Source organism: Falco cherrug, chromosome Z, assembly GCF_023634085.1.
Source record: "Falco cherrug isolate bFalChe1 chromosome Z, bFalChe1.pri, whole genome shotgun sequence".
In the NCBI taxonomy this organism is placed as follows: Eukaryota; Metazoa; Chordata; class Aves; order Falconiformes; family Falconidae; genus Falco; species Falco cherrug.
Window position 1 is genome coordinate 73,649,563 of NC_073720.1, and position 20,674 is coordinate 73,670,236.

A 20,674-nucleotide genomic window follows, 5' to 3' on the forward strand; every position below is an offset into this window, starting at 1 on the left:
TCATGTCATCTTTGTGCATACAGAGGAGAGAGCAAAGAGAAAACCCATGCAAACCCAGAGGGCCCATTTTCGCTCTGCGTTACTGCAAGTCTGGGCAGACCCTCACCACTTCCCTGCTGCCTACACATTCCCATTAAATTAAAGTGAAAGATGAGCATTTTTTTTTTTTTTCATTTACCTGCACACTGGTTTTGGAGCTGGCCCAGCTCCTGAGGGATTGCACTCCTGGAAGATGTAGTTACACAGCAGAGACTCAGCAGCCGGTTGGCAGAATGAACTCACCATTTTCAGTTCAGTCCAGACAGTGTGCACAAGCAGCTCTTGGGTCTCCTCTGGGTCAGCATAGGAGGAGTTGAAGAAAACAAGAGCATTCTTCGCCAAGATAGCATTACAGACCTCACCTCTGTACGTGCTGCAGTAGCCTGCATCACCCTTGTACAGCTTGCTGTCAAGGACAATAGCATATACACACGGTAAGTTCCCAACCCTAAACAGTTGCAGGAGCAGGATGTCTAGGCTCTGTTTCTGAATAAAATGGCATCTGTAAAGCTAACAGAGGGCAGAGGAGAGGGTAGATAGTTATGACTACTAAAAATACCTAATACCATCCATGAATGAAACTTCTGCAAGGAACCCCAGTGTGATCTCAGCACCCTTCTGGAAAGCTCCAGAGCTAAGGCTCTGGCCAAGAGTTGCTAGCATTATAAGTGGGCAAAAAGACTGAATGATCATGCACAACTGTGACCTAGCATGGCCGCTCACCCTGCCCCTAGGTCCTAATGGGAAAACGTTTTGTTTTCATGCTTCCCTGCAGTAGAGATCAGTGGTGCTGCCTGCTGCAGACCTGTGATAACTCAGGATATTTTGCTGTGCTAACTAGCAACAGTTTGATTTTGGATGGATTCAATAAGCAGGAGCCAGGAGAGTTCCACCCGACATGTGCCAGGAAATTCTTCCCAAGATCAGACCAGCCAAGATCCTACCTGCCCCTCCTCAGCTCCTACACCCCTCCCAACCCTGCTTCTCTTCTACATGCATTTGGGTGGGAGAACAGAGAGGTAGAGGCACAAGACTGCAGTTTTCCTTTTGATGCTTCCCTGCAAGGTCCAGCTTCTCCTCTGTTTGCCATATCTCCCACTTCGAAAACTCCTGCCGCAAAGCATGGGGCCAGAGCTATGCTGGAGCAATAAAAAGCACAGCAGGGTCAGCTCCTTTCTGGGCTGTTTATTTATCTTGCCTGCATTTTTTGCCTCTAGCAGGAGACAGATGTCATCCCTCCCTCGCCTTCTTCCCCACAGCCATCAGAAGAGAGCAGTAGGGCGAGGGCATGCACAGGTCAGCTCCCATGGCCACCCCACGGCAGCAAGGTCTGCGGGTGAGGATGCGTCCTCTGCTCAGGCAGCCTGTGGGATGCAGTGCCCTCAGTGCAGGGGGAAACTTGGGAAAACCTCCTCCCCTGTGTGCAGGAGACAGCTGAATCGAGGAAGGAGGAGGGCTGGGTGCAGCTGTCCCCACTGCTCATTCGGTCAGTGTAGCTGGGGTCAGGGAGTTCAATTCACAACACGCCAACCATTTGGAGCAGCCAGCAGAGTTATTTGTATCTTTGACTTTTGTTTTTTTCCCTTGTCCAAATAGTCACCCATTGTCAACCCTGGGGGTGCTTGCTGTTTTTCTATAGAAAGCTGGAGGTACATGGACAAAAGATTATATAGGATGCTCAAATGTCTGCTTCTCAGATCCTGCTCACTCCAGATGACATTCTGTGGTCCTGGTTTATCTGCACTACTTTGGGCTCCGTGTCAAATTTTTTTCAATTATTTTTTCATATATGTCACATTGGCTAAAATATACAGGAAGGCACCAATTCCTTGAGGTAGTACCAAAACAGCAGCGATGCTGTGACACCCTGCATCACCCAAGGCTTCATGGACACCCCTTCATGTGACACAGGCACCCTCCAGCATCCTGCACCAGTCCTACAGCCCACAGCCCGTGGCATCTCCCTGGCACAGAGCAGGTTTCCCCACAGCACTGAGCTGCTCCCAGCACACTGCTAGAGCTGTCCTTGGCATGGCAGAGGTCACATTATTCACATTTTCCTGATGATGCTCGTTGTGCTTAATCTGAAAAGTATGTCCTTCCTGAGCCCCAAGGGGCAAAAGAGGGCACAAGTGTGCGTGGGGCACCTGTGCTGCTGACTTCAATGGGCTGCAGAAGCAGTCTGATGAGCCATCAGTGCTAATATTTGTTTCCTTGCTTTTTTAAAACCTGCAGGGAAACATGGACCAGGCTGCAATGGAGTAGCAGACATGATTCTCACAACACCTTGTCACAGAAAGGGAATTCCGTGCAGCAGATGTTGAGAACAACTGTAGGACAAAAGGGCTGAGCATTTGATCACTGTTCCCACGCCTGTCACACCTACAAGTGCAGGTGTAAGGCATAAGTCTACCATTGTTATCGGCTAGTCACTAAATCACTTACAGACTTCCTGAATCAATCTTGCAATCCCCTGTGAGGGAGGCAAGGGCCTTTGCAGGGAACCTGTGTCAGCAGAGTGGCAAAGTCATTTGCTCAGACTTTCTCAGGCTCTGCTCTTTGAAGGCCAGTAGCTCGCAGCCCTCCTTCCAGGTTAATCCTCTCATTTTCCTTCCAGACTCAGCTGCTAGTGCAGCATGTAGAAATACGCTAGAACTCTAAAAGAAAAAGCCAACCAAACTGTTCAGTATTCCAAAAAATACCAAGCAAGACTGCATGTATGATTACATCACATCACAACTGCATGTGTGGCTTTAGCCATCCATAACTCTGCTTGGAACCGATATCTAAACTTCTCTTGCCCAAACCTGGTGATCACCTAACCAAAATATATTTATTATTATTTAACTTGCAGTTAAACTTTTACCTGTAAATTTATAAGGTCAGTGCAGTTGCAGATGTGTAACTGTGAACAGAATTTATTCCAGAACATTCTGCTGACTACCATGTTTTAAACACCCTTACTCCTGTGCAATCCACTGCTTGCTTTATACAGAGGCATCCTTATCTATCTGGGCCCAGTCTCCAATCACACCTGTATAAAGTTGAACGTCATCTGCATGCCTAGCACCCAGAAACCCACTCCCTTCATATAAGCCCAGTTAACCAAATCTCCTTTGTTCATCATTCTTCTTCTCCCTGGCCCAGAGAAAACTCTAAGGCAGCCACAGAAAGTCATTCTTACCTCCACTCTGCTGACAGGCACCAGAAACAGGAATTGTGATGAACCAGGAGAAAAAAGAAATGAAAAAGACATTAGTAACACTTCACTGCCCCCTCTGAGATATGGGGTGTTAAGATTGTCATGCTAGGAAATCTGTGTGAGACCTGTAAGCTGTCTGAAAAGGATGCAGCTAAATTCTGTCCTTAATTTTGCACCTTCTTGTGGGGAAGAAGAGTTGAGCAGCACAGGATGATGTATGGGGAAATGAAATGAGGAGGAGGAAGTGGACTGTTGGATGCAGTTCTTGCTGAGGTGGACCATTGCACCCCAAACACTTTTACCCATATCCTTTGGATCCTACATAACTAGCAAATAGCATCCTCTATTTAAGTTACCCATGCACCAATTACTGCAGGCAGCAGATGGGAGAAACCAGGGGTGGAGGATCAGCACAGGCAGATGGCCATGCCCCCCACTTGCAGTGCTGTGGGGAGTTGGGCTGTGCTGGCATGGGGAGGAAGTGCTGAACATTAGCCAGGGACGAGGACACCTCTGCCCTGGGACCCTTGGGAGCTGGGATGAGGCCAAGGCAGGCTCCTGCTCAGGTCTGGGGAGCTGCTGCCCTCTTGCTGAGCACACACAGCCTAGAAGGGAGCAATGCACCTTTTCCCACCAGCCTAAAGCATCTGCCCTCCCTACTGCACCTGTACCTCTGTTTCATGGGGCAGAGCCTTGCCTGGGCTAAAAGCAGAAGTGAGGATGTAAAATACAGTACCAGGTGCTGAGTCTTTTAGAGGGCAGAGCTTGCTGCTAGGTTTCAATGCCCAGTGTAAGAAAGGGCATGGTTATTTTCCCAACAGAAGCTGAGGCACAGAGAGAGGGGCAGGTGGGTGCCTGCTTAATAGCAGTATCACCTTATGTCTGGAGTCCCAGATGATTCCTCTTTCCTCTAACTAAGCACCCACACCTTTCTCTTGGTGTGACAAATGCTGTCAGCTAGCTTAGGCCATTGGTATTTCTCCTCTTTTGGACCATCCTTTCCCCATTTGGAGATGTCCCTGGGAGCAGAGGTTACCCCAGGCACGGCGGGCTACTGCTCTTACAACAACCTCTCTGCTTTCTGGATGAACACCCTGAGAAGCCAAACTGCTCACAAAAGCTATTTTCACCTTGCTGTTAGGTGATACCAGCACTGGGTCATGGCCACAACTTCCTCTGTATGGATGAACTTACCAAGTGTGCTTCTGGGACACAAAGTACAAGATGGCATCAAACATTCAGGAAGTGACAGTTGTGCCAGTCTCCGAATTGCAAGAATATATGAGGAAATAGCCTGGTGGAGGGTACACTTCTACTCAAATTTAGCCCCCTGCACAATGTCAGGTCTCCAAGGTTTTCCCTCCTCCTGTAGAGTACTTAATACCCCTTCCCTCTCCCACCACAGGGAAGCTAGAACTGCAATTGCAAGGGTAAAAAATTAATGACCCCTTCTTTCCCAGCATACCTGAAATGCTGATGGTTGCTGCGGCTTTTGCAGCTCCAAAAGTTTTGCTGTGTTTGTTCATGGCAAGACAAGTGAATAGGCCAGGTCGGGTGACATACACCTGCAGTCTGGAGTCAACCACTCTGTCCTTGACACTTTCGACTATAGACCCTGCAGAAACCTAAGACAGCAAAAAGTCCAATGGAGTGCTATTTCCAAAAAAGGCAAACAAACCGACAAACAAAAGGAAAAATCTAAAAGCATCAGCCTCAAACATTTAAACTGGCAGAGGAAGATGTAGCAAGTAGGTAGAAGTGGCAGAGAACTAAAGGTGCTGGTGTTATTTTGGTGCTTTCATAGCAGCTGACTTTGCAGACAAAAACAAATGTTAAAGACCTCTCGTATTTCACATTTCAGCAATACTTTTGCAATTAATTTTCTGTTCCAGAGGGCTTCAGTCTCAGCTTTGCTCATGTCATTGAGTTGGCTAATTACTCCAGGACCTCTACTAGTAGACTTTTTGCCTGTTCATGCCTTAGCAAGGAAACGCATCAGGTGGCTTTGTAGATCCTGGAGTTACAGACGGAGAAAATAAATAGTTGGGAAGTTGTTGATTCTGGATTAATATAACCACTGCCACACTTCCAAAGCAGTCATGAGCAAAGCAAGTGCTGTGACTCCAACACTTTGGCAGAAATCTCATAGATTTTCTTATCTCACACCTGGAAATACGGAAAGGGCTGTAGCTGTGGTGATTTTGGCCAGCTCTTTTCCCAGATCAGAAATTTCCAGGTAAATGAGCTTGGAGCCTGCTAATTTTGGCCAATTGGTCTTGATTTTATCCTCAAATCTTTCCTGCTTATATGGAATTCATTAAAGTAAGAGGTCCAGCAAGAATCTACCTTGGCAAAGGCAGTGGGAAGGAGCAGCATTGTCTGCTCTATGCTTCATACTAGTAGGAATCATCAAGTGTAATCCAAGCAAGATGTGGTTGCCAGTGGGTCCCACCAGTGTGGCCCTAAGGACAGTGAGAGTTGTCTCCCTGGATCAGTCCCAGCAAAACATTTTACCTATGCATCTATCTGAGAGGTTGGAGGGATCTATCTGACTTCCCTGGAGATTAGTAGAAACGTTATTTCAATGGGTTCTGTGTCTGTTCCCAAAGTATTAACAGTAATCATTGAATCAAGAAGGGAAGCATCAGTGCTGTATCATGACTTTATTAAGCAGATTGGTTTTTCTCTGAAAAGAAAATGCTGAAAATAATATACTTGTTTTGCCTCACTCAAGCTCAACTTAGAGTTGTGGTGAGGGAACATGCATGGGACGAAATCACTGAATAACTAGACCAACACAGTTTGTAAATATTGTATCAGGGATGGGTGGTATGCCAGTCACTTTGCAAATGCAGGGACCAGAGATATTTTTTGGCCTTATGCTGTGAAGTCAGTTCAGGTGGATGGGAGCTCAGGAGGCTTTTTTCACAACTTTCTCTTTTAATACAGTGTTGGTCAGATTGATTTTTAGAATGTTTTTCTCCTCAGAAACTAAGCTCCTCAGCACAAAGACATTTCTGGGATCTTCCTAGTGGAAAGGAGGAATTTCTTTACAGGCTGCCCCTGCCTCTCAGTAACCACCCAGGAGAAGTGGCTGCTGACCTCAAGCCACTTGCACTGATCCAATCTTCTCTCACTCCCTAGTCTCAGGCCTGGGGCATATCCCATCCTCCTAGCTCCACTCCCAGCAGAACTAGACTTGTGTCTGACGAGCACAGAGAGCTAGGATTGCTCATCCTGGCCTTTGCCATGGGAGGAAAAGGGTGCTCAGGTAACTGCAAGCAGTACAAGCAGTATGTGTGCTCACATGCACTGTGGGCAATCTCAGGTGAGTGTCACGTAGTTGTGCCTCGAAGTTCCACACTGGCCAGCTGTTGTTTTCTCTATTAGGAACCTCAGGCTGTTTTCGTCTGTTAATTGATTCCCTTCCCTTTTCAAATATGTTCCCTGAGATTTTGTTTCCAACCGGTCTTTTTTTTTAGCCTTTAAAACATTGCCTCAGCCATCACTGAAGCAGAGATCTTTTCATATCTTCACACCTGGATCAATTACTCTTTGTGGTGTGGAAAACTACAGTTTAAGGTCCATGATACCCAGTGGTGCATAGCAGGAGGAAAAGGAATTGTGTTTCTGTTTAGGTAGGCAAGGCAGCTGCTGAGCAGAGGAGTTTCCATCCTCCTCTTCAAAGGCAGCTCAACAACCTTCAGTAGGTTCCTACTCTTTAGACCTCAGGACAACTACAAGCTGGTGTTCAGAGACTGTATGGCCACAGTCATATTGCATCTTCTAATGACTCACCATTGCTTGCTTGTGAGCCAGCCCTCAAATGCACGTGCTCCAGTCCACCCACTTCTTGGCCTGACTTTCCCAGAGACAGGCTTTCTTTAAGATCTCCTTGCCATATTTAAAATGAGGCAGTCTAAAGCACCTCTCCTGGGACTGGGCTTTGCCTTGCAGACAAGAGTGGGCAGAGCAGATGGCCCTGAGGGGGCTAAGCATTGTCTCACAGACAGCTCTGTGTGGGAGTGACACACCAGAGTGTCTTGGCAGAGTAGAGGTCTGTGCTCCAGAAATACTCTGCCATTGCCAGGGATCCCAGACCAGAACATTCCTCAATGGGGAAGAAGTCTTCAATAAGCACCTGCAATTGTCTCAGAATAATTATCACCAGAAACTACCAAGGACTCACAGGGCTCTGCAGAGGCAGATCTGATCCATTTGCTGTTCTGCCTGGCAACCTTGAGGGAATATAGAAAATCAGCCCTAATGAGACTGGAGGACACAATCAGATTTAGAGGAGATAAGGAAGGCAAGACAGCCTGCAGAGTAGTCCAGGCTCCTTAATAACGTATCTTAATACATGGGAAGAGGGGATACAGACCAGGACAGAGGTAGCCTCCTGAAGCTTGAGCAAGAGCATTTGTTGGTCCTGTTGGACAAGCAAGTCCACAGGAATGGCTATGGTCAGCCAGTAACCAGAAGGATTTGACGGTGACAGGTTCAGCGAGAAAGAGCAGAGGCAGATTGCTGGCCTGCAAACAGCAGCTGCTCCACCTGTCTCCACAGCATCACTCCCTGGGGCTCATATCCTTAAAAAAGCTTTTGAAAGACCACAGAGACTATATATATGTCCATATATATGCCCCATATATGAGGTATATATATGGAGTATATAGATGCCCATATATATCCATGCAGAGAGTATATATGTCCACCATAACTGAATGAATGCTAGAGGAAACCCTTGCAGAGCTGCTATGACTGTGGTGCACAGCTTGCTCCCAGGGAGGCAATATCAGATGTCAAGCTCAGTTCAGCTGAAAATAAGGTATTGCTATTGCCTATACTGAGACATGAAAACCAGATGAATTTAAAGCAGGCACCTATTTTAAATGGTGGAGATAATTAGACCATGGAACAATTTCCTGTGAGAAGCAGTTTACTTGCATCTCTTGGTGCCTGCCACTGGAGAGGGTATGCCTTTCCTGAGGACATGCTTCTAGCCAGAAATAAATTGGTGACATACTTCAGTGCATCACTTAGGTCAGTCTAGAAAAATTCAGATCTATTCATCTGCAAATATACTGTGTATATATGCTGTCCCACAGGTATTTTGCCTCAAGACAGTATGCTCTACCTAACTACCTCAGTTTGGTTTATTTTGTCAAATAAGCAATTTTGCCATGTTATTGCTAACACATTAGGAAAAGGTAGAGGAAAAGTGGTTGCAGAAATACCTAAACCTGTGATGAAGCCCTAGAAATCCTGGCTCAGAGGAAAGTTGTAAACATCTAAAGCACCCTTCATCTCAGGCTTTCCAGACCCTAACAAATGAACCCATGCAACACCTGGGAGAAGGGGGAGAGTGTTTTGCAGAGGACAATACTGCAGCAGGGAGGTGGGGCAGAAGGAACCTGATCACACAGCAGAGCACTAAGACAGGAATAGAAACCATGGGTACTGGTTGGCAGCCCATATTTTAATCCCTGGGCTGAGCTTCCAGATGCTAACAGCCCTCTGGGGCCAAAAGAATGAAAAAAGAGGTACTTACAGCTTTCCCGTTTTCCAGCCAGGTGATGGTGGGAACTGGAAGACCGGTCGCTGTGCACCGCAATGTCACCACAGACCCAAAGGTGATATTTTGGGATTCGGGAGCATTCAGGATTCTGGCAAAAACTGCAGGAGAAGACAAAGGTGCTAGCTGAACATCAATGTAATGCTGAGGCTGGGGAGGCATGGGGATGCTCCCTCCCTAACAGGTCTTGAAATAAGCCATAGCCCTATGAATAAGAACAGAGTGTAGCACAGGCTTCCCAGGGAGCAACAGTCTTGGGAGAGGGACAAGGAAAAGAAAGGTGATCAGTGTGATTATGTTCCGCACCTTACAGACCAAAATTTTACCTCTGGAAATTTCTACATCACCTGAGTTTGATGTCTCAGAGGAGGTAATGTGCAAAGAACCAAGGGCAAATTCGTTGGTAGTGTGCAAATGGGATAGCTTACAGCAAATACACAGCAAGTTACCATGCTGCCCTGCCAAAGGTGTCTTCATGCAAAGCTTGTTCAAAACCATCAAGAAGGACCATCAGCACAGTCACATACCATGAAGGTTAAGGGTCAGATCACATCCTCTAGTGTGATCACAGTGATTAGAACTTACCATGGAGCGTCTCAAACCCCAGTATTTTCCATATCATGACAGCCTGCCCTAAGAGGTGAGAGTCTAACATATGGGGGAATGCCTGGCAAAGATTTCAGGAAGATGAGGTTGTGGGGGAAAGCAGGTTTTAAAGGGACTTTTCATCTCTACTGCACTTGCTTCTTTTGTGGTAATACAGTTACTGGGCAGTTTGAAGATAAGCAAGTGCCTCCCTGCCCCAAGACTTTTTTTTATTTATTTTGTGTGTGTGTGTGAAAAGAAGAACTGAAATTTTTTTCTGAAAACTTATTTCTATCCAGAAACACAACTCTGATGGCCTTCACAAGCTGTATTTCATCTGCTGTACTTGGACCACATAGGGGAAAGCAGAGAAGAAAGACATTTCCCATATGGAACATTGTAGTTTGGACCAAAAATTTTTAATTGAGATGCCTGAATCTCTGTGCAGAAGCAGGCTGAATAGTTCTGTGCCATTTCTTATTCCAGTTTCTTATGCTTAGTGAGTAAGGCTTGCCCTCTCCTTCTGGGCTGCGCAACAATGATGAAAAGTCTCCATCAGAAATTTTAGTAAGCAGGGGAGTTTCTCTTGGAGTTCTCAGACAAGCCTGATGCCTTGTTTGCCACTTTTCCTATCTGTATGGCTACTCTTACCAACATATCTGACCATGTCACAGTCTTCTGTGTCTCTGCCCAATGCACCTCTTGGCACTGGCCACTGGTTGCTTCCAGATGGAGACCTCCAACGCAAAACAATTAGAAGATCAACACAGTGACCCTTCAGAAACTGAACATCTGTCCCTGCCATTTGGATGGGAAGGCTTCATCTGCAACAGTTCAGTTGGAATAAAAAAATAAAAAAGTACATGCTTTCCACATAGTCCTTCCACCCAGTCCTGGCCTGAGAAGGTGTTGAGCCTAAATCCAGCTTCTGCTCATGGACAGGTGACACTAAGACTACATTTCAGTGTAAAAACGTTTTTCTCTTAGAAGCACAGCTATTCAATAGACTTTTGGGCAGGGGTTTTTAGGAAGATTAAATTTCATGATAGCTAAGTGAAAAGGGCAGGAGCATATATATTACATTCAGCTTCTTAGTTCCTCTACAGTCTCCAAGCAGTCCCTCATTGTCAATGTTTGGTGCCACTTGCTTAAAGTCAAAGCAGAGCAGTGTCAGGGCTGCTGCATCCCCCCTACCCCTCAGCAAGGCAGCAGGTATGAAGATACACCACTAATGAGGAAAGTTGCAGTTGCTAGCCAGGGACTTTTCTGATGAATAATAACCAAAATGAAACTTCAGGCCACTAACACCAGATGGTTATGAATTCAGCCCCGAATGCCTCGGGCCAAGCTCATAATTACTTTTATACTTAATTCAGGGAAATCCCAAACCTCTGGGCCAGTCCTGTGGCAGCAGTTACATGCCCATGTCTCCTGCTGAAGGCAGCACGTTAGCTCCCAGAACTGGAATTCAGCTCTTAGTGCTTTTCTCATGCTGCTGTTGGTTTCTCAGTGTGCTGTGAGGGCACTGCCCACCTGATGATTCTGCTGCTGAGATCCTGCCCAACTTAATTAATATAAAAGTGATGAATTAACAGCACCCCGTTAGCCAGTGCTAGACTCAGGCATGTATGTCTTCCTCTGTACTGCCTGCTCTCCCAAAATCTGCAACAATCATTCAGCTAGGAGGGAAAAAAGGACACTTTGAAAATTATGGCAGTTGCCCAAGCAGGGAGCAAAGCCACATTGAGAGCAGCAGCTGGTCCAGCTCATGTGCAGTGCCTGTGGGAAGGCCAGAAAAATACATCCCACTCCCCAAGCTCCTCCTACCATTGTTGATCACTTGCTTTGGTACCCCAGCACACTGGTGGTGTGAGTGCTTGCCTGCCAGCATAGGGAAGGCAAAGGGTCAGGCCATTCAAGCATAAAACACCAAATACAAGGATAAAAAAATCTATTGATGGCTGCTAAGCATTCACATGTTTCTTGTGGAAAGTATTGCAGGTGTATTATCTAGCACAAGGAGGGACAGCTAAATAAAAGCGGGCCTACAAAGAAATAAGCTGATTTCCTAAGTGTGGAAGAATGGAAGATCCTACCACCCCCAGTGCCACGACATACATTTCCAGGAGTTTCAAAACTGAAGTTACAGATTTAATACTTGTTAATAAATGTTAATTTCAAGTACTCACATTTGCATGCTTTTTAAAAGTGTTTTACTGAAAGTTTAGCTATTTAACTTAAGTACTTAGCTTAGATGCTGTGAATTGAATAACCTGGGGGGGCGGGGGTGGTGGTGTTACATTCTTTTATTTTTGAGTAAGAAATTCCCTGGGACTTCTCAGATCCCAACAGGCTTTGTAGTGCCACTTAATGGCACACCCAGGGACACATTTTCCAAAGGGCTTTTCATCACTTTGGGAAACAGCATCAAATAAAATAACGTAAGCTATTTCTCATCCCCATCATCTACATCATCTATAAGTGGATGATCAACACACTGCCGTTGCCAGCAAACTTGGGTGCTGTAGGAAAGCCAAGACAGGTTGTGTGAGAGTAGCCAGTGTCATCTTCCACCTGTGCAAAGTGGGGCAAGACCAGCAGGATGAGCTCAAGTTCCATTTTGGCAACTGGATCAGCAAGGAAGTCAGTCCTGTAGCTAAATGGAGGAACCCAACGCACAAAACTGTGACATTTCCCCACCCCCCCACCCCACCCCACCCGTATCTGGTAGCTTTCTAGGATGGGGTTGCATCTTTGGCAGATGAGGGAAGAGCAACTGATGCCATCTACCTTGAATCATGCAAAGCTTTTGACACAGTCCTGCATGACATTCTTGTCTTTAAACCAGAGAGACATGGATTTGAGGGATGAACCACTCAGTGGATAAGGAATTGGCTGGATGGTCACACTCAGGGAGTTGCAGTCAACAGCTCAATGTTCAAGTGGAGACAGGTGGTGAGTGGTGTTCCTAAGGGGTCCGAACTGGGACTGGTGCTGTTCAATTTCTTTGTCGGCAACATGGACAGTGGGATTGAATGCCTCCTCAGCCAAGTTTGCCAGTGACACCAAGCTGAGTGGTACAGTGAACACACGGGAAAGAAGGGATGCTATCCAGAAGGACTTTGACAGGCTTGACAAGTGGACCCATGATAACCTCCTGAAGTTTAACAATGCCAAGTGCAAAGTCCTCCACCTGGGTTGGGGCAACCCTCAGTATCAATACAGGCTGGGCAGAGAATGGATTGAGAGCAGCCCTGAGGAGAAGGACCTGGCGGTGCTGACGGACAAGCTCAACATGACCTGACAATGTGTGCTTGCAGCCCAGAAAGCCAACCAAATCCTGGGCTGCATCACAAGCAGCATGGCCAGCAGGTCAAGGGAGGTGATTCTCCCCTTCTACTCTGCTCTCGTGAGACCCCATCTAGAGTTCTGTGTCCAGCTCTGGGGACGCCAGCATAAGAAGGGCATGGACCTGTTGGAGGGAGTCCAGAGGAGGGCCATGAAGATGATCAGGGAGCTGGACCTCTCCTACGAACACAGGCTGAGAGTTGGGGTTTTTCGACATGAAGAAGAGAAGGCTCCAAGAAAATCCTATAGCAGCCTTCCAGCGCGTAAAGGGGGCCTACAAGAAAGCTGGAGAGGGACCTTTTACAAGGTCTTGTAGTGATAGGAGAGAGCGGGATGGTTTTAAGATGAAAGAGGGTAGATTTGGATTAGGTGTTAGGAAAACATTCTTTCCTGTGAGTGGTGAGGCACTGGCACAGGCTGCCCAGAGCAGCTGTGGATGCCCCATCCCTGGCAGTGTTCAAGGCCAGACTGGATGGGGCTCTGAGCAACCTGGTCTAGTGGAACGTGTCCCTGCCCATGGCAAGGGGTTGGAACTAGGTGATCTTTCAGGTCCCTTCCAACTCAAACCGTTCTGTGATTCTGTGATAATTCTATGAAAATACACAAAGGAAGAAGAGAGGCAAAGGTGAGGAAGAAATGGCAACCCTGATTGCACCGACCTAAGCAACTGGCAGGGAGAAGCAGGTGAGAATGCAGGGAAAGGCAGGAAGAAGGAAATGGCAATAAATACTTGCAAAATCCACATTGTTTGGTGGGCTCAGGACATCATTTTGTTTTCATTTTGCCTCAGAGTGAAAATTCCCAATAATCAGGTGATTTTTTGCACCTATCTTACTTGCCCTCCTTTTCCAGAGCCTCCTGAAAGTGGATTTTGCCAGGACCTTTGCCTGTTTACCTATATAGCCACAAGATTAACAACATTTACATCAGGACCCCCAGGCTGCCAGCACAGAATTTACCCAAATGCATGCCAAAAAGCATTTAAGAAGGGTGGGCAAAGAGGGCTTCATTTATCTTAAGTGGAAAACAGAGGAGCTGGAAATGAAATTCAGCCAGCTGAAAGCCAAGCCAGCACGTTGTTTCACTCCTAAGCCCCATAATAAATGTCATTTCTTTTACAGCCCTGCTAAATGATGTGATGTGCACTGCAGGGCTTGCTAGGAGGTATCTGCACTGTGGCCAGCTGCTCTCGTTTCTGAGAATTAGGTAATATCATCCAGTCCAAACAGTAGGGCTTTAATACAGTCACAAAATTTTTATACTATAAAAAGATTAAAGCATCCCTCACCCCCCCTCCCCCTAGCTTTGAATGGTTAACTCTTTCCAGATGACTATTTTTCCTGTCGCCTTTGACTGAGCTATGTTTCATTTCCAGGGCTTGGGGCCTGATCCTGCAGTTCTGGTAGATGCCTGCCCTTTGACTGGGTAAGGCCTGGTTTTTTTGTTAAAGCAAGCTGAACTGGGCCTGTCACATCCAGGCAGCAGCTTGGGTGGCCTGGGACAAAGTGGAAAGCAAAAAGTGATACCCAGACATCACAGGAAACCATCATGCAGCCCCAGTGCAGGAAGATGCCCCTTTTAGCCAGGGTTTCATGAGCCCTAACACTAGCTTTGACACGCTGGGCCCAGTCAAGCACTGGTTTTCGGGTGTGGGGTGGGTTTTTTTTATCCAGAGCCTCCACTACCTTTGGTGAACCCTGACTTTCGAGCACATGAGCAACACTTGCCAATGTACTTGAATTAAACCAGCCTGTCAACATCTGTGTGTATGCACATCCCAGACTTTCTTGCTAGCCCTGGCATACCATAAAGCATACCTAAGAGTCCGGACTGAGAAAAGGCTAATCTTGTGTTAGCAACCGCCCGGCAAGGATGAGTTCACACTCTCTTCCCACAGCAGTCTGAGCCTGGCCTAACACATGAACTAGACCTGGCCTGTCCACACTGCCAGATCTGATACCCCAGCCTGCTCCACTTTCCTAAATTGTTTTGATTTTATTATGAAAAATGGCCTTTTGGGTGATTACAGCCAGGTCTTACACCAAAAGTTTTTCCAGTTAAGCTACAAAACACGGTTGGTAAAGACAAAACCTTTCTGCAAAAGACGTTTTCCTCTGGTACAGCTGGTGACATGTGGAGAACCAATGTGTCTACATTGCTGGGGGAATTGATAAGTTACATGTTGCCTTTTTTTTGTTTATGTTCACCAGTGTTCCCGTAGCTCTTTCATATCTGAAGCACAACAGATTGAAATGACTCCTTCTCTAGAGAGGAGTTCTCTGGACTTGGACTTTGCTAACTAATCCGTAAAAAATCACTTACACTTGCCACCTATATGCTCTGAAGAACCACAAACTTCTGCCAACGTGTTCGCAGTCCTTTGCCAGTGAGAAGTCCAGTCGTTTAAATCCCCATTCAGATTCATTCATCTCATATCCATTCACTCTTCCTTGCCAGTCTAAACCAGGCAGACAGGAGAGGTAAGAAGCAGAGGGGCTATATTTCCTTCCCACTGGTGAGAGATAAGGGGAGGTCTGACAAATACATTTATGAACACACAGAAAGCCACAGCATTTGTGTTTTCTGACATTTCAAATTAATCCGTGTAAAATCCCAACAATTTTTGAAATACCAGAGCTAAGACCAGGCCACACATCTTGCTCTTGGATCAGCAGTCACAGAGACAGCCACGCCAAGCTGTGTGCAGCAGCTAATTGCATGCCAAGAGCCAGGGCTGAGCAAAGGAGGAATAGTCTCCACAGCTGACACAACGGGACTGAATCCCAGCTCAGAGAACAAACGAATTATTCCATAAGCATGGACAGTAACTCCTCTCACAGTGACAGCAACCAGCACTGTGCATGGCTCACCTCACGCCTCCACATGGGAATGGCTCACATTGTACCTTTGCCACTGCTCAAGGCATGCTGCCACCCTCCCACACACTTCCAAAACCACTGGGTTAATAATTAAATCCCATGATAACTGCAAGGTCAGTTTCACTTTGATCTTTAAGTATTTCTTACCAAAACTGCAATATTTATCTTTTTGCAAGCCTGCCAAGTAATCACAAAGAAGAGCAAAATGCCACAGGAAAAGCTGATACGAGACACTTCCACTTATCTCTATGAAATTGCTTATCCGTTTTTATTTAATCGCTATGCAAAGATGCTTATTGCCAGAGAACCATGTGTATATAGATTATCAAAAGAAAAAATGGTAAAAATGCAGTAGGAAATGCATACAACCACTGTATTATTAAGGAACAGCACTGTTAGGTGTGGGCCCTGGAAAAGCAAGCTGCAGGGGCACTGTAAGTAAGCAGTACTTCATCATCCCCTTGCCCCTCACCTGGTTATCATGGTAATCCTCAGGGACAACCTCCCCAGTGCATTTGAAACATGAGTATTTTGTACAAAATCTCAAAAATCTCAAAGCTCTTCTGTCTCCTGATATGCGATTTGTGAGATCTGGGGCTTCAGTAGTCCTAACACCTCATCCAGCACAGGCCAGACAGCATAGCAATACATTGACACTCAACCTAGAGCCTGAGGCTGTGAGATAGATGGCAGGAACAACTAAAGATGTGTGTGGAAGGGTGCTGGAGGAAACCACATCATCTCCATCCTGAACCATATGCCTTCAGATTCTATGCTCTGGTATCAATATCAAAGCCAGTTTTTCTTAGCAAGGCAATAGCTTTTCAAGGTAACCTTATTCTAGGGTGAGCTCCAAGGTTTATGGATGGTAGGACAATTTGCATCAGCAGAAGGACTTATATAATGTTAAATGCACCAGCCAGCACAGTAACTTCTCAGCTGTGAAAGAATTTGCATCACATATACATGTCTCTGGAATCCTAAAAGCAGACCTTGCAAATATGCAAAGCTATAATAACCAGGACTAAAATGTAAATAGATAGCTTATATCCTGTGTAACTATATAAAACCTGTTCTGTACAAGTGTTCATTTCTATATACAGAGCAAACACCAGATTCAAGGACAAGTGAGGATAACATGTTCAAATTACTTCCCAAGGAAATTCTTTTCATGTCAGTACTGGTCTTACATATGTGTTTGGTTTCTTTGAAGGAAAGACCCTTCTAAACCTCCCCATGCTATGGCTTTTCTGCAGTATGGAGACACATCGCTTAACTCTGCCATTACCCGTTATCACATGTGAAACTGAATAAGAACTTCCATCTCCTGAGTCAAAAAGCAACTCTTTCTTGTTCCAGTTATGATCACTACCCATTATGACCACTGCCGAGGCTACCAGTGTGCCTGCATGTACTGAAACCTCCACAGCTGCACCAAGTCTTGCCCTCCCACTCTCAGGAATGGAGCAGGCAAGTACATGAGGCACTGGGATACCCAAAACTGAGATAAGCCCTGCAGCATCCTGACATCTGGTCTCCACCAATGGGTAACAGCAGTGCCATAAATTTAATTACATGCCATGTGAAAAGTACTTCCTTTCATCTCTTTTAAAGCGGTGCTAGCAGTAGCTGCTAGGATGTTTCTTGTTCTGGGGTGATAACAAGTAGCCTGTTCCTTGCTCACCTCACCATGTGTCCTTGGTCTTCAGCACTGAAAACTCTGCTAGTCCCTCCTAACAAAGAGATTCACCCTCATTCCCTGTTCTCAACTCACAGTTTGAGGTTCCCTTTTTGTGACAGTCTGCCTGGGGCTACATTCAATTTCAGAGGTGTGAGGGGACCATTCCTCCACACAGCAGCACAACAACAGTAGACACTTTCTGTTCCATAGTATAGGCACACACACCCTAGAAATATTGTGTGACACTAAAACGGGCATTAGTGCTAGAAGTAAAATCTTGAGATGTACAGTTTGGAAGAGTCAGTTACAGTGGAAAGAGAGGGCTTTCACCTCCACTGAGGCTAACCTGACTGAGAAAGTTGGAAGAGGTCCATGGAAGACAGAAGGCATCAGCCTTAGAAAAATGGTATTGATCCACAACTTACCAAAACTGGACTGATAAAGAGACTCTATTAGATTTCCAGGTTGCCTTCAAAATCGTGTCTTTCTGTGTCTTCAGCCCCAGCTCCATATTGGTTTTTCGATGTGAAAAGGCCGTTATTTCAGGATGGTTGTCTCAGTTTGCTCTGCCCCCCTGTATCCGATAGCTATGGATATTATCTATCCTCTACTCTGCTGTTGACAGGAAACACCTGCTTCCTAGCTACCCAACACAGTTTACAAGCCAGAGGGATTTTTGTCTGCAATATCTGTTTTTTTCCTTAAAACCACAATTCATGCAATGATGTAAGAAATTCATATATAAGTGTCTTTCCAAACTCTTTGTTAGGGGAAAGAGGTTTTTGCAAGAGAAAATAGAAGGACTCAAATTCTCATTAAAGAACAATTTCAGGTACATGTCTTGTCAGAAGCCTCATGCTCCAAGGAGACATGCTTTGCAGCTCTTCGGTGCAAGAGGCCACCCTATGCAAATTACTCAAAGGCAGCACACACTTCATGCCTATGTCACAGCAGAGCAAGCCTCAGGAATAAATTTATAGTTCACACTTTTTTTGTTCATTTGCTGAAGGTCTGGGACTGTTTTCTTTCTCCTGCAGCTTGCCCTCTTATGCTGTAATTAGAGCTATGGTCATATCTGCAGCATCTAAGAACCTCAGGGTGATGATGGTAGATGTTAACATTGGGTAGGAGGAGATTTAATGAGTTATTCTGGGCTTTCAGTTATGCCCATGCCACCCTGCTGAGTCCAGTAAACTACTTTGGTGTAATTACAGACAAGCTCAGTACTATTTTCTTTCCCTGTAATGCTCCCTCCCCACAAAGCCTTTGCAATTTTTAACAGCAAATTGCAGTAATCACCATTTACTGCCATAGGACACTATCTGCAGGTACATACACCACCATCACTGTGTGTAGGGAAGGCAATCCTTTCCCAAGGTTTCTGCCTCTGCTCATGGCAAAGCCAAAAACTCAGAATTAATATCAGAATTTCCCTGAGCAACTTTCACCCAGCTCTTAAATGCAAAACTGCAGACTTCTTTGTCAGTCTGCTGTTTATCGATCCATCTCACCCAAAACATCCTACCTCTGAGGATGGCACAGATTAAAATTCAGATTTCATATCCATAGCTGATCTATGGGAAAGGCAGCAAGAATCAGCATAACAGTGCTGACTGACTGCTTTGGTGGTCTCTTGGTATGTCCCTTTCCTCTTTTGTCTACACTAAGTACAGATGTGTTGACAAAAAAATGTAGAAAAATTTTTGGATGGCAATCTGGAGTCAGTTTTCATTTGAAATAGGACCCATCTCTGGAATACGGTCCATCTAAATTGATAGATCAGCTGGACTAAATACATACTTTCATTCTTGTTATGTGAATTGTGGTGTGGCTGTCTTGTCTTTTGATTTATCTGTGATGCAGATTTGTCCCAAGGTTACTTAAGAGGTTAGTCCACAAAACAGCTGAAAGAAGCTAGTGCTTTACACTTTGTGGGCTTTCTATTATCATCTAGTCTAGTGTCCCTCACTGCCTCTAAGAGTTAGACAGAATGATTAAAAAATTAAAAAAAAAAAAAAAAATTAAAAATCCAGACCAAATCTACCCATGTCGTGGCAGATCCTTCCCTCTGAAGGGATGATACTCCAAGGAAAACCTTCCTATTTTTAAGGCTAAGATAGTTCTCACAAGAGACTTATAGGGAAGTATTTTTGTGGCCTGTGGCAGGGTATTATTTTAGTAGCTAGTAATAAGCAATAAACTGTGGGCAGGAAAAGACTTCTATCTACCCGGGCTGCAAAAGCAAACAATGTCTAAGTCAGGGGAGCCTGAGGAGCATTGCTCCTACCCTTGTTTTGCTTTGTTTGCTTTGTGTGCTCTCACACAGTAGCACAGGAGAAAGTGGAGCAGCAACACTTTGACAAATGAAACTGCCTGGATAAAGAAAGGATTAGTAGCCCTCAACAATTACCCCATTCAGCCAACTGGAAACTACAGAGATTTGATCCAAAAAGTTTATTAAACCCATGGAGAATCCCACTAGTTTCTTGATGAGCACACTGGATCTTTCGACACTTGTCCTAGCTAATTTGTTTGTATGTTTGTTTACTGATAGATATATGATTTCTGATTTCTAGACCTGCATTTGTACATCAATGACTTCAAAACTAACTCTTATCTCACAGTATACGCCAAAACTCCTGAATTCCTGAATTCCACAACCCTCTGGTGCCACAGGCTGGAGACTGAGCTCTGCTTCATGTAAATCACAAGATGGAGGTGCATCTAACTCAGTACACAACAAACAGTACTGTCTGAATACTCTTTTCTTTCATATTAGAGTCCATGTATTTAGTTGCCTTTTTCTTTCTTCTTCAACATTAAAAATGTATGATTGGGGAACATCAGAGATTTCACTGGCTGGGTGCAACACCTAGAAAGACACAACACGAAGGTTGTTCTTCATCCTCATGGGAAGAAAAATCTTTTTTTCAGGACAAAGTCCTGCACACAAAGTCTCAGTATGCAAGGGTAAAAAGCACAACAGACAATTCAGACTGTCTTTCTGCAGCAGATGACTTCCATGCATGTGCTGCTATTGGAATGGAAGGATACCTCTCAGAAGAACAGTCTACCTCCAGTTGTGTCAGTGCCTAATCCACCACAACCCTTTGTACATTTTAATAACTCTTTTCATTTCTAGAAAACATTCTTTCCATAGTTGAAGCTAAAAATTAAGTTGATAAAGAAACATACAGTTTATAGCTTTATGTCTCATGTATAAACAGCTGTTACTTCTAACCTGTAAGCAATTCACAGTCAGCTTTTCAATTTCTTTTGTAACCTTTTTGTTTTGAAGAATGAAGAACATAAGAGAACAGGAGCCCATTCTATCAGTTTACCAAGTGGCACTTTCCTTCCCCCAG

The 20,674-nt window shown here is 45.2% G+C and overlaps 1 protein-coding gene across 5 annotated transcripts in view; it reads right to left on the reverse strand.

Annotated features, from left to right (window-relative positions):
- Positions 1 to 20,674, reverse strand: part of MUSK (muscle associated receptor tyrosine kinase) — a 55,568-nt gene that overhangs the window by 19,727 nt on the left and 15,167 nt on the right. For 3 of the 5 annotated variants that reach the window (XM_055699249.1, XM_027808487.2, XM_005441406.3), the window contains exons 6-9: positions 8,793 to 8,917; positions 4,707 to 4,866; positions 3,224 to 3,230; positions 179 to 445 (exon numbers count right to left, since the gene is read on the reverse strand). In XM_055699249.1, coding sequence (XP_055555224.1) covers positions 179 to 445; positions 3,224 to 3,230; positions 4,707 to 4,866; positions 8,793 to 8,917 — 559 coding nt within the window. Of the gene's footprint in view, positions 1 to 178; positions 446 to 3,223; positions 3,231 to 4,706; positions 4,867 to 8,792; positions 8,939 to 17,939; positions 17,945 to 20,674 lie in introns of all 5 variants that reach the window. The other 2 variants (XM_055699248.1, XM_027808488.2) reach the window with 2 other exon arrangements.